Source organism: Mustela putorius, unplaced genomic scaffold, assembly GCF_011764305.1.
Source record: "Mustela putorius furo isolate JIRA1106 unplaced genomic scaffold, ASM1176430v1.1 tig00000592_pilon_pilon_pilon, whole genome shotgun sequence".
Taxonomy (NCBI): Eukaryota; Metazoa; Chordata; class Mammalia; order Carnivora; family Mustelidae; genus Mustela; species Mustela putorius.
The window spans coordinates 4,024,507-4,037,990 of record NW_025421426.1 but is presented as its reverse complement, the minus strand read 5'-3'; the positions used below and the strand labels follow the sequence as shown (position 1 = coordinate 4,037,990).

At 50.5% G+C, this 13,484-nt stretch overlaps 1 protein-coding gene across 2 annotated transcripts in view; it reads right to left on the bottom strand.

Moving 5' to 3' along the window:
* Positions 1-13,484, bottom strand: part of ZFP64 (ZFP64 zinc finger protein) — an 88,522-nt gene that overhangs the window by 10,733 nt on the left and 64,305 nt on the right. The window contains exons 1-3 of one of the 2 annotated variants that reach the window (XM_045082074.1): positions 9,268-9,652; positions 3,802-3,951; positions 3,527-3,589 (exon numbers count right to left, since the gene is read on the bottom strand). In XM_045082074.1, the coding sequence (XP_044938009.1) occupies positions 3,527-3,589; positions 3,802-3,951; positions 9,268-9,373 (319 nt within the window). In that variant the 5' untranslated portion in view covers positions 9,374-9,652. Of the gene's footprint in view, positions 1-3,526; positions 3,590-3,801; positions 3,952-9,267; positions 9,653-13,484 lie in introns of those variants that run through there. The other variant, XM_013053169.2, reaches the window with a different exon arrangement.

The following is a 13,484-nucleotide window of genomic DNA, read 5'->3' as shown; positions in this document are numbered from 1 at the left end:
GTGGCGCTCAAACTCACAATCATGAGATTAAGAGTTGCCAGCCTTACCGCTTGAGACAGCCGGTCACCTTGGCTTACTGTTATTTGTAAGTGCATACATATTTTAAAGTTCGGTTTTAATTTTTGGCACAGTAACTATACATAAAACACAAACTTGGGGTGGGGGAGATCTCAATTTTTAGATGTAAAAGGATCACAGCAGTGTTTTGAGAACCACCGTGGTATCCGTCTGGCAAAAGTCCAGCCTAAGCCTCAAAAGATGACCTGCATATAGCACCCTCCCCGCCTCTCATGGCTCAGTCCGGGATGCCCTTCAGCCCAGTCGTCCGTGCTTTTTCTTGTAAGCAGAACCTTCACTCTAGAAGCTGGGCACGTGGCCAGAGTCAAGACTTTTCTCCCAGCCTCCATTTCCACAGCTTGGAATGGCCATGTGACTATGTTCCAGGCCAACAGGCATGAACCCAAGTGATGGGTAACTTCTCATACCTTAAATGGGGGGTAGGGGTGTCAGTAAGCCAGCTCAGACCATGCCAGCATGGGCTACACACCTGGGATGTTAAGCAACAACATAACATAAGAGCCAAAGTCCCCAAAACCATGGGCTACCATACCCGACTGGGACTGTGGTTAAGACGGTAATATCTTGGCTTTAAACCACCATAGCTGGGTCTCATTATTAATCACAAGGGATCCTACTCCGGGGTCATGCCCTGAGGGAGAGATGCTTTAAGCCCCCCCCCCTTTTTCACCAGTTAAAATATTCAGAGCTAGAGCATTTGCCTTGGACACAGTAAAACAGCCTAAGTAAGTGCTGGAGAAGCCATCTGTCTACACCCCCTTCTGTACCCAGGAATCTGACCCCAAGGACAGGGCCTTGTCTACTTTCTGTATCCCCATCATGTACTGTATTATTCCAATAAAATATTAATCCACCCCCTATCTTTCTAGGTCCACCACAGCACTGTTCACATTTGGGGATCTGGGAATTTTGTGGTAGGGTCTGACCTGAGCATCCTAGGGATTTGGAGGCACATCTGGCCCCATCCACTAGGTGGCGGTAGCATCGCCCAGCTGAGGGGGGCGGGACTGAGCCACCAACGGGCTTTGAGGTTGCCTTAGCCAGTCACGATAGTGGGGTCTCCTTTGTTCAGATGGCTTCTGCTGACCTCATCCTGGCAGCCTGGTCTTTCAAGGAGATTATCAACATTCCCTTCACTAGAAGGCCCTTTATGACCTACCCCTTCCTGGCAAAAAGGACCCTTCATTTTCTCATTTGCACAGCACGACACCCATTTCTAGCGGAGACTACTAATCGCCCAGAAGTTGGTCCTCCCATGGGAGCTCCAGAGTTTAGTGGTTTCTGGAAACCACTTCCCTGCCCCCCCTTGATGCCCGAGGTTTGTCCAATCCCATGAGGGATGCTGCTAGGGGGCGAGGCAGGGCATGGCCTAAGGGAGAGGCCCCCTTCCCCGCTTCTGCTTTCCACTAGTTAATAGAGCCGTTGCCTCGTACCTGGAGATGAAGCTATAGTTTAAGGACGACAGCCATTCTGCCAGCTCTGGAGTACTCCATAAGTTGTACTCGAGAGAAACTTGGTTATGTTTAAGCCGCCTGGTTTGGTTTCTGTAAGAGCCAACAGATCGATTTTTTTTTTTTTTTTAAAGATTTTATTTGACACAGAGAGAGAGCACAAGCAGAAGGAGCTGCAGGGAGACGGCGAAGCAGACTCCAGCTGAGCAGAGCCTGACCTGGGACTCGAGCCCAGGACTCTGGGATCATGACCTGAGCTGAAGGCAGACACTTAAACTGAGCCACCCTGGTGCCCCTAAATTTTTTTTTTAAAGATTTTATTTTAGAGGAAAAGACTGTACACACACAAGTACACATGAGTGGGGGGAAGGGCAGAGGGAAAAGGGACTCCCTGCTGAGCACAGGGCTCCATGCTGGGCTGGATACCAGCACCCTGAGATCACCACCTGATCACCACCAGATGCTTAACCAACTGAGCTACCCAGGTACCCCTTGATTTTTTATATTTATTTTTTTAGTTCTCTCTATACCCAATGTAGGGCCTGAACTCACAACCCCAAGATCAAGAGGGGCGTCCTCTCTTGACAGAGCCAGTCAGGCGCCCCAGAGACCACAATCTTAACTTCCACAGACTCGTACAGGGTCTACACTTGAGACCAATAGGTAGGCAAGGTTTTTGGAAAGAGCCAGATAGTAACCGCCTTCAGCTTTGTCCATTGCAGTTTTTTCGGGCAACGACTCAATGCCACCGTAAGGGGCCAAAGCAGCCACAGATGACATTTGGCTTGGATTTGGCTGGATTTGGCTTGCAGGCTGTAGTGTGCAGACCCTGATTATACAGCATAGAAATTTCTTTGCTACAGCAAATCTTATTTCTCTTATTCTCAGTAGCTGGCTGCTCAAGGAACGGTTAAGAAGCAACCTTAGTACTTTTATTTTTTTAAAAAGATTTGTGAGAGACAGAGCCTCGGGGAGCAAGCGCACACAAATGGGTAGGGGGCAAAGGGAGAGGGAGAAGTGGACTCCCCAGTGAGCAGGGAGCCCAACTCAGGGCTCGATCCCAGGACCCTGGGATCATGACCTGGGCCAAGGCAGACGCTTAACCCACTGAGCCACCCAGACACACAGGACCTTATCTGAGGATTACTAGAGCCACACCGCCTCTTTGTAGCCTGTCCTCACCAATCTCCCCAACTAGCGCACACCTTCCCTGCCTTTGCACCTGCTGTTCCCCCTGCTGGAATGTTCCTGGTCTTGTCTGGTTACTGCTAGCCACCGATAGCAAGTCAAGGCAAGAACCTTCTTCAGAAGGCCTTTCAGAACAGCCATGAGCCCATCCCCACGACTGATTTTCCTCGGACGCACCCCCTAGCTTCTGACTTTTGAGGCCGCAGCCCACCCCGCAGACCATTTCCATCCTGCGCAGCACGCGAGGCCAGCACGCGAGGCCAGCACGCGAGGCCAGCACGCGAGGCCAGCACGCGAGGCCAGCACGCGAGGCCAGCACGCGAGGCCAGCACGCGAGGCCAGCACGCGAGGCCAGCACGCGAGGCCAGCACGCGAGGCCAGCACGCGAGGCCAGCACGCGAGGCCAGCACGCGAGGCCAGCACGCGAGGCCAGCACGCGAGGCCAGCACGCGAGGCCAGCACGCGAGGCCAGCACGCGAGGCCAGCACGCGAGGCCAGCACGCGAGGCCAGCACGCGAGGCCAGCACGCGAGGCCAGCACGCGAGGCCAGCACGCGAGGCCAGCACGCGAGGCCAGCACGCGAGGCCAGCACGCGAGGCCAGCACGCGAGGCCAGCACGCGAGGCCAGCACGCGAGGCCAGCACGCGAGGCCAGCACGCGAGGCCAGCACGCGAGGCCAGCACGCGAGGCCAGCACGCGAGGCCAGCACGCGAGGCCAGCACGCGAGGCCAGCACGCGAGGCCAGCACGCTCCAACTCCTAGCCACTTCCTTCAACCTTCAAGTTTCCAACAAAGGAATGGAGACCTACCCGTATGGATTCTCAGATGGCGGTCCAAGTCTTTCATGCCGTGGACAGTTTTGAAGTGGCAACCTAGAAGAAAAAAGCCCAGGTTTTCTCAAAATAGAGCCTCAAAAAGGAAGCGCCCATAAACCTGATCAGACGCCACAAGATGCTTAGGATGCATTTGCGCATGTGCGGTGAGTGTGCGGGGGGCGGGGCCAGGACTCCGCAGGTGAGCGGGGCAGAGCTCACCCGCCAGTGCCCACTGGGGAGGGGTCTGCCCGTCCAAGTTCATGTTTCACCTGGATAGCAACAGTTGAAGGTCCTTTCTCCGAGCGTCACCGTTTGTTCCTTGGACTCTGAGGGAAGTGCCAAGGCAGGGGCTTTCTGGGCATCACTGCTGTCCGTGGAGGGACACGTTGGTTTGGGAACATTATCTTCTAATTCTGAAGCTGAAATGGACACAAAAAGAAGGGTTAATTTCTCAGATACAACCACCATGGTAAGTCTTACAGTAGAAGCAGGACTGTTTTCCCTCCATCACCTCTAAAAAAAACAAACAAAAACAAAAACAAAAAAAAAAACTAAAACCAAAAAAACCCCCAAATTCATTAAAAATAGGAAGCCACGTATGCTCTGGCCTTAAGTCCTTTCTTGAACTACCAACTTCCAGAAAATACAGGGAACCAGGGACATGGAAACAGAACAGACCCAACTGGCAAGACCCAGGCTGCAAAACTTTGCAACAGTGGCTTCTGAGGTGATCTAGCAAAAGCTTAGTTTGTAAAAGATCTTCCAATCCATCAGTGGCTGCTATTTTTATAAAATAGAACACAAATTACAAATGAAATAAGACAAAACAAACACATGCCATTAGAGAGGACAGAAGGCTGGTCCTGCAAGGTTAAGCTATTTTTCAAAGCTTACTCGATTTCTGAATTTGTTTGGTCTCCATTCAGTAGGTCACAGAACACACTTCAAGCACCATTGGTCTCCTGGACAAAATGCCACTGTTTCAGCAAGTCACTTAAAAGATGGAGGGGGAGGGACACCTGAGTGGCTCAATGGGTTAAGCCACTGCCTTTGGCTTAGGTCATGATCCTAGGGTCCTGGGATCGAGTCCCACATCGGGCTCCTAGCTCAGTGGGGAGCCTATTTCTCTCTCTGCCTCCCCCTGCCACTCTGCCTGCTTCTGGGTGCTGACAAATAAATCTTAAAAAAAAAAAAAAGGATGTTGGGGGGGTGGGGTTTGAAAACCAGACTCAAACACTTGAGAAGATGACTCGCAGTATCTAGAGGTCACTTGGATCCTGATTTAAACATATTGTAAGAGCCACTGAAGACCACAACAAGCATGAACACTAAAGTGGTTTTTTTTTTTTTTTTTTTTTTTTTTTTGGGTGTGAGGATGAAGCTTCGAATAATCCAGGGCAGGGGAAGAGCTGGACAGAAGAAACAAGCCTGCCTACGTGTGATTAATTGTTGAAGCCCAGCCCCAGGTACACGGGAGTTCATGGCATCATATTCTGTTACTATGGTAGAATCAGGGGACATTTGACGTTTTTGTGGGCCAAAATGGTCAGTTTCATGTGGTTCAATCTAATGTGGAGGTTTAAAAATTACTGTAATAAAAAAGCGTTCCTGAAAGATTACAAAGTGATTTCTCTCCAAACAGATTTAAATCCAAGGAATAAAAAGGTGTTGTTGATGTCTAAAGTCTTAAAAAAAAAGATACTGACTAGTATATAAATTATAAATTAGAGGCCAAAGGCTGGGATGGTTTTCGCTCCAGGTAGGGAAGGTGGATTCTGTTTACAGGGAGAGGTTTTGTCCAGGTAAACCTCTTACTACGAGAAGCTAGTGAACACACTGGCGTGTGTTCACACAGGCCTTGCTTAGCTACTTATTAACTGAAACGTAACCTTTCTGAGCCTCAGTTTACGTGGCAGAGCAGGGTTAGAATGATGTAAATTTTCAGTACGTCAGCTTGTGCCTTGTAAACACGATGTAGGAATATAGGATTGCAGAGTTCCCGTCTAAATAGTGGTGGTACTCAAAGCCCCTTAACAGGGTTTGAACAAGTGACCTAACCCTGGGGCTCTCAACAAAGGGCCATTTTGCCCCCATGGGGCATTTGGGAATGCTTGGGGACATTTTTGATGGTCCTATGTGCACACACATAAGTGACCGTAGCATCTAGAGGGTAAAGGCCAGGGATGTTGCTAAACATCCTACAATGTCCAGGAGAGCCCCTATACCTGTATCCGAGTCACTTGGATTGTGGATTTTAGGTGCAGCTTTCCCGTGCTCACCCTCGGATAACTTGGGGTGGGGGGTGGTTAAGGGTAGATCCCAGGAACCTGCACTTTTGAGGCCCCATGATTCCATCATCTACTCTAAACCCTTGCAATTTGAAGGGTGGTCCCTAGAGCTCTAACATCAGCATAACATGGAAACTTGTTAGAAATGCAGAACTTCAGGTCCCAGTCAACAGCATCAGTCTGCACTGGAACAAGATCCCCAGGTGATTCCTAGGCCAATGCCAAGGCAATGCTTCAACACGTGCATTGGGATTACCTGGCGGGCTGGTGAAGGCGCAGGTGGCTTGGGCTCCACCTTTAGAGTTCCCGATCCAGTGGATCTGGAGTAGAGCTGGTATTTTTCGTTTTTAACAAGTTCCCACGGATGCTGATCTGGAAACCACACTTTTGAAACCTTCGGCTCTGAGAAGGGAAACTGGCTCAGAGATGAAGGTTGCAGGGCTAGAAGTTTTGAACGTTTTGTTTATTGATGTGTGTACATGAGCCACTGGGTTCTGCAAGGGAGGGAAATGCACTGTGCCATAAAAAACTTGCAACCAGGCAGAAGAGACTGATGGGTTAAAGTGATTAAAAAAAAAAAAAAAAAAAAAGCTATCCAGGGGCTCCTGGCACCGTTGGTTAAGCGTCTGCCTTCAGCTCATGATCTCAGGATCCTGGGATCTAGCTCCATGTCCTTGGGCTTCCTGCACAGCAGAGAGCCTGCTTCTCCTTCTCCCTCTGCTTGTGCTCTTGCTATCAAAAACAAGATTGTTTTAGGGTGCCTGGGTGGCTCAGTTGGTTAGGTGACTGCCTTTGGCTCAGGTCGTGATCCTGAAATCCTGGGGTCAAGTCCGGGATTAGGGCCCCAGCTCCACGGGGAGTCTGCTTCTCCCTCTGACTTTCTCCCCTCTCATACTCTAATAAATAAAATCTTAAAAAAAAATTGTTTTAAAAGATTTTATTTGACAGAGAGGCAGGCGGGGGTGGGGGGGGAGAGCAGGCTCCCTGCTGAGCAGAGAGCCTGACATGGGGCTTGATTCCAGGACCCTGGGATCATGACCTGAGCCCAAGGCAGAGGCCTAATCCACTGAACCACCCAGGCGCCCTCAAAAATAAAATCCTAAAGACAATCCAGTGCTAGAAAGGGTCACCCAGGTTGAACATGGAGGGCCGTGAAGGGCCTCCCCAGGAGAGGACCTCCCGCGTCTCCCAAGGAGACTTCCTTACTTCTAAACACCCAGGAAACCAAGCCAGACTGGAGGCCCACTCTTCCCTGAAAACAGGGCAGCTGGGGCAGAGACCCTTCTAGTCTGAAAGAGGGGGTGGGCCACATACAGAACCCAGTATAGTACAGTGGGCATTTTAACCCTATGAACAACCACTGTACCTTTTATAAGGTTACCTCACTTTTTTTTTTTTTTTTTTTTAATACAGACAGATCATGACTGAAGTCTACCAGTTGACCTGCTCCATTTTATTTCTTCCAAAACCTGAGTTGCAAAGCCATCTGCAAGTTAACAGTGGCCCACTCCTGCTAACCTTGGGGCTGGAGGGGAAGCCTAGACAAACTCAAAAGGAGGTGGGCCTTTGATCAGCGGGACAGACCTAAAATGCAGGAGGAAAACCCACATCAGATGGTGGGTTGCTTTTTCTCTCCAGGGATGGCTGGTGCTTAATTCTGATTGTGTCCTGCTCCCACAGGGGGCACCCCAGTACCTCACAATGGAGAACACCCTAAGCCTTCTAAACCTGGAGGCGTCCTCACAGCCATGTAGACAAGAACAAAAGGAGCCCAGGGCACTGAGTAACAGCCAGGGGTCATTCAGGCTATTGTCTTTTATAATCGCGTCCCCCCCATGATTCAACACCCCCAATTACACTCTCAAGTTCCTCTTCTGCAGAGAATCAGCAGGGACCCTGCCCCCCCTCCCATTTCAACATGTGTCCATTATAGTCCTTGGGGACAAAGGCAGGTCTGGTCTTTTGGTTAATGGTAGTTCCATCCAGCCCAATTTTGGTTTTAGGTACTCTTACTTCTAAAGTAGTTTCATTATACCTCTCCCCTCCACTACCTCCTTGGGTGTGTGGTCATCAAAGCCCAGCGACCTGCACTGCTGGAGATCGGAGGCTTACTGGCAGAGACCCGAGATCCGCCAGGTCCCTTTCTGGGCCGAGGGCAGGCAGGGGAGAGGGAGGAAAAAGTTCACCCAGAACTAGGAGGTTATCACTTAACCGCGGACGTGGGGGAGAGGAAGGGAGAGGAGACCGAGTGGGAACTGAGGTTATCTTTATCTGAAGGCAAGATAATCAGAAGGGAAGCGCCTTAGAGATGCAGATCCCCCCCCCCCCCACCTCGCCCCAGAAATTCCAACGTGGGCGGTGCCCAGGGTAGACTGAGGAATTTAGCGAGTTCACGAAGCTGCGTACCTGCAGGCTGTTCAGAAACCGAGGCTCGGCTGACCACAGGGTGAGAAATACTGCCCTCAGGGTTTAGGGTAATCCGGGGCCCCTGGGCGTCACCCGGACCACCTCCACCAGCCCCCTGACGGCCAGGTCAGCCCGCCAAGTCCGACCGTGGCACACTCCTCCCTCTCTAGCCTCATTTAAAGTTAAAGGGAAGTCCTCACCTGGAGCCCTTAGCCCCCCCTCCCCCAGGCTGCAGCCTCGCTGACGTCCCCGGCCTCGGCACTTGCTGTTCCCTCTGCGTGGAATGTTCTCCACCATCACCGGCCCCCCTGCCCCACCCCACCCCCCGGCATCTCCAAGCCTTTCCTCCAGAACCTTCGGGTTTTTTACTCAGTGATACCCACCTCCGCGAGGCCCTCCCTGGACGATGCATTCGAAGTGCCCCCTCCCCCCTTGCCGCATCTTTCCCTTCCCAGCTTGGTGAGGTTTTGCTTCCATCGCTCACCCCTCACGCACCTTACGCCTCCCCCTTCGATCTCGAGGGCCGTTTTTCTCGACCCCACTCAGCCATAAACTCGAGAAGAACCCGATTCTGTCTGCTTGCTCACCGCTGTTGCCCTCTCCCCAGCACCTAGCTCCAGCGCCCGGCGGAAACTCGGACGTTCTCCCCCCGCCCGGACGCGGGTCTCCGAACGCCCACCTTCCAGGCGCGCCGCCCCAGGCCAGCACCGAGGAGGTCGGGGACCCGGGCGCCGGCGCGCCGCGCCGCGCAAAGGGCCCTCCGAAGGGGTCTCGGAGCACCCTCCCAGCGTGTCTGGGTGAAAAACCACGATGTACCAGCGTTTGCGGGGAGCGGCACAGTTTATCCCAAAAGGCAGAATTTACAAGGAGGTGTAACTTACAAAGGCGCTGGGCGAGGGCGCCGAGGTCCCAGCCCCAGCGCTCGAGGTGGAGGCTTCCCCCGCCCTTCCACGCCCGGAGCCCCGCACCCGCGCGGGTCCCCCCCGAGCGTCCGAGAAACTGCCGGCAGCGGCCAGGCGGGGCGTCCCCGGCGCTACTCACCCGGGACCCCCGCCACCCCGGGGCCAGCCTCTGCGAACTCGCGGCGCGCGGGCTGCGGCTCCTTGGAGTTGAGGTGCTGAGGCTTGGCCTGCTTGCGCCGCGACATGGCGAGAAGAGCGCGGCCCCCGGCGAGTCGCTGCGAGTGGCCTGCCTCCCACAACCGCTTCCCGGAGTTCGGAAATTACCCCCCCGCTCCCCCGGCTGGAGCGCGCATGTCCTGGCAATTCTGCTCCTCAGCCGAGCGGGGCGATTTATCAAGAACCCTGACGGCTGATTGGCCCGGAGCCAAGACCTCGGGGGTCCGGGGGAAGAGTGGTCCGCGCCCCTGCAGCCCACAGCACCTGAGAGCTCGTTAGGAATGCAGACTCTCGGGCTCCACCCCAGACCCGCTGAATCAGAATCTGCATTTTAACAAGCTCCCCAGGTGATTCGCATACACATTAAAGTTTGAGAAACCGTGTCTGCATTTTAACGAGATCCCCAGGTGATTCGTTTGCCCATTAAAATTGCAGAAGCACAGCTCGCCTCCAACTTTCATGTGCGCTCGATTCACTGGGGATCTCGTTAAAATGCAGATTCTGACTCAGTGGGTCTGGGGTGGGGCCTGAGCTTCGGTATTTCTAACGAGCTCCCAGGCGAGGCCACTGCCGCGGCTGCGGCACAGGCCGTGTTTTTAGATTCTGACTTAATTAGTCTGGGCCGAAACCTGGGCATTGGGGTGGTTTTTTTTTTTTTTAAAGCTCCCCAGGTTATTCTGATGTGCAGCCAAGGTTGAGAAGCACGGCCTCCACCATCTTCGTATTTAAAATTTAAATGAGGCCAGAGAGTCTCCAACCGCAGATGAACCGCTTTGCTGAGGAGCCCATTAAAAACGCAGATTCCGAAAGTTTTGGCTTCACGCGGCAGAGCCCAGTAATCTGTATTTCTATAAGACGCCCCCAAACCGCACCCCATCCCTCGCGCGCGGTGACTCGGGCGCTCCGGGTCTCCGACCACACGCACGGGAGGCCTCGCCGCCCACAGGGGCGTGGGCCCGCCCAGCAGGTGACTGAGGCGTGGTCCTGGGGGGGAGGTGGTTGAGCTAATCGGCGTTCATGCTCAGACTGGCTGGTACCTTGATGAGACCCGAGGGGGACCCTCCTTGCTCCAGGTGAGCGACATCCAACAGGGAGCAAGGAAGCCACCTACATCCCTCAGGTGTTTACTTTCTACAAACTGGGGAGTTGCTTAAGGCGGGGCTATGCCCTAAGCTTATCCAAACCTGCGAATCACGTGGGGGCCCTTGCTAGAAAAGGCTCAGGTTCCGGTCTGAATCCTCGGGCGGCAGAGGCCTCAGTTCGTGTACCTAACAGCGCCCTTGCTGACCTTTGACCCGTGGCTTGGGCGGCCCCTTGGGGTTCAACAGCCGCTCTAACTTGCCTTTTGCGGGGCTACCGTTAGCATATGCTAGGGCAAGGCCTGCGAGAAGACAATTTTTACATTTTTCCAAAACCTCAGCTATTTTTCTCCAACTTCCATTTCACATGGTGAATGGATTTTAGGGATGGCTGTGTAATGCCTGGTGATGTCACTTAAGGTTAAGTTATTTAATTATATATTTATGTATTTTACTGACTTTTTAGAAAAGTACTCCCTACCCCACAACGTGGGGCTTGAACTCAGTCCAGGGAGATCAAGAGCCGCAGGCTCTACCCACTGAGCCAGCTAAGTGGCCCTGGGTTAAATTTTAGAGCCCCCCCTTTCTTGTTGTTTTTATTTTTTAAATTTTTTTAAGATTTTATTTATTTATTTGACAGAGAAATCACAAGTAGGCAGAGAGGCAGGCAGAGAAAGAGAGGGAAGCAGGCTCCCTGCTGAGCAGAGAGCCCGATGTGGGGCTTGATTCCAGGACTCTGGGATCATGACCTGAACCAAAAGCAGAGGCTTAACCCACTGAGCCACCCAGGAACCCCTCTTGTTGTTTTTAAAGAAACTTTTAAACTTTTCTTTGGGATGTGCGTGTAAGGTACACATATACAGAAAGCCACTTGAAAACATAGGTCTGTGCTTATGTTTATCCTGTCTTGTGGAAAGTCTCACGAGGATACTGGATAAGCTGGAACAGTGGGTGCCTCTGGGGAAGTGAACCCAGCCAGAAGGATGGGAGATATCGGATATCCCTTTATACCGCCCGAGGTGCGTACGTGTGGCTATATACTTAATAGTTTTATAGTGTTTTGCCAGCTCCGGTGCACACAGTTGGATTAACCCTTGGTACATGACACCTGGTCATTACCAATCCGTTGCTGGCTATGTTTGTTTGGCTGCTTGTTTGCTCCCCGTTTTCTTAGGATCTAATAAATACCGGGGAACCCACCTCCCAAAGCCAGGAGCATACACCTAACCTACGTCTCTCTCCTACAGCTATCAGCCTAAAAACCCCACATACTTCACTTCTTTGCTTCAACTTTTCAGCAAGCCCTTTTGCATCTACATGTAATCTTCAAAAACACAATTTTAGGAGCACCTGGGTGGCTCAGTCAGTTAAGCATCTGCCTTAGGCTCCGGTCATGATCCCAGGATTCTGGGATGGAGCCCCTCATGGTCCCTGATCTGCAGGGAACCCGCTTCTCTTCGTCTGCTGTTCCCCCTGCTTGTACGCTCTGTCTCAAATAAATAAATAAAATCTTTTAAAAAAAACCCCAAAAGACAAAACACATTTTTAATTTTTAAAGAGCTTTAAAAGGGTATGTAATTTTCTAGGAATCCCCCCTCATTTATTATATTGCTAAAATCATCCAAATTGCTGTCACTGTCGTTTGTCTGACTGATGTGTTATAGTCTATGGTGTGAAAATAGGAGTTTATTCATCTGTCCTCCTGTCGATGGGCGCCTGAATTGTATCCCGGTCGTTCTGAATCGTGTGGATATGATCTATGATCCTCCTAGAAAGTGTCAGAGGTTAAGTGAATGTACACATTTTTGGATTGTAGGGAACTGTTTAAGAGATTACACCAAAGTGGTGGCACCTATTTACATTCCCACCAGCAAAGTAAGAAATACTGTGCGGCCACATCCTTTCCTATACTCGGTATTATCAGATGTCTTAATATACAGATGTCGAATTAATATACAATGACATTTCACTATGGTCTTGATTTGCATTTTCCCTGCATGTATGGCTTCAGCAAAAAACAAACCAAAAATTGCTTTTCACAAAAGTAAGGACATTGGGGTGCCTCAGTGGGTTAAGCCTCTGCTTTAGGCTCAGGTCGTGATCCCAGGGTCCTAGGATCAAGCCCCACATCGGGCTCTCTACTCAGCAGGGAGCCTGCTTCCCTTCCTCTCTCTCTGCCTGCCTCTCTGCATACTTGTGATCTCTTTCAAACAAATAAATAAAATCTTAAAAAAAAAATATATATATAGGGGTGCCTGGCTGGTTCAGTCGGTAGAGAATGAGCCTCTAGGGGCTGTGAATTCAAGCCCCACACTGGGCATGAAGCTTAGTAAAAAAAAAAAAAATATATATATATATATGTAATATGTAAAAGTTATTTTTATATATTACATGTAATATATTATATATATATAAATTTTATATATTACATATAATATATAAAATACATAAAAATTATTTTATATATCATATATATGCGACTCATAGATTAGAGATCTAAGTGAAAGAAAGGTATCATTTACTGGCAATAAGTCACGATTTTCCTCCAATCCCATTCACCAATTACACAAGTTGACTGTTTTTTGAAATCCAGCTCGTAAATTTTCATCTTCCCTGATAATCAACCTGGGGCTTTTGCCAATTAAACTGAAGAGGAGGCATTACTAACATTGTTAACAGATGGATTTCAAATGCACTGTACTTGGACAGTGTTTAAACAGATCAGAAAATTCTGTTGCTAAGTTTAAACATGCAGAATGAGGTTTTTCCAGGTGCCTCCTTTTCATTGTCCTTCAGCAACAAAATCACAGAGCAAGGAAAACCATGGACAAACATGCTTTTCAAAATATTTTCACCACAGGATGTTTCTCTAGAAATAAGTTACTTTCTCATTCTTTCTATATCATCTTCATCCTGATTTTTTAAAAAGATTTTATTTATCCATTTGAGAGAAAGAGAGAGAGAGAGAGCACAAGCTTGAGATGCTAGAAGTTCAAAGGGAGAAGCAGACTCCCTGCAGAGCTGGGAGCCTGATGGGGAACTTGATCCTGGGACTCCGGGA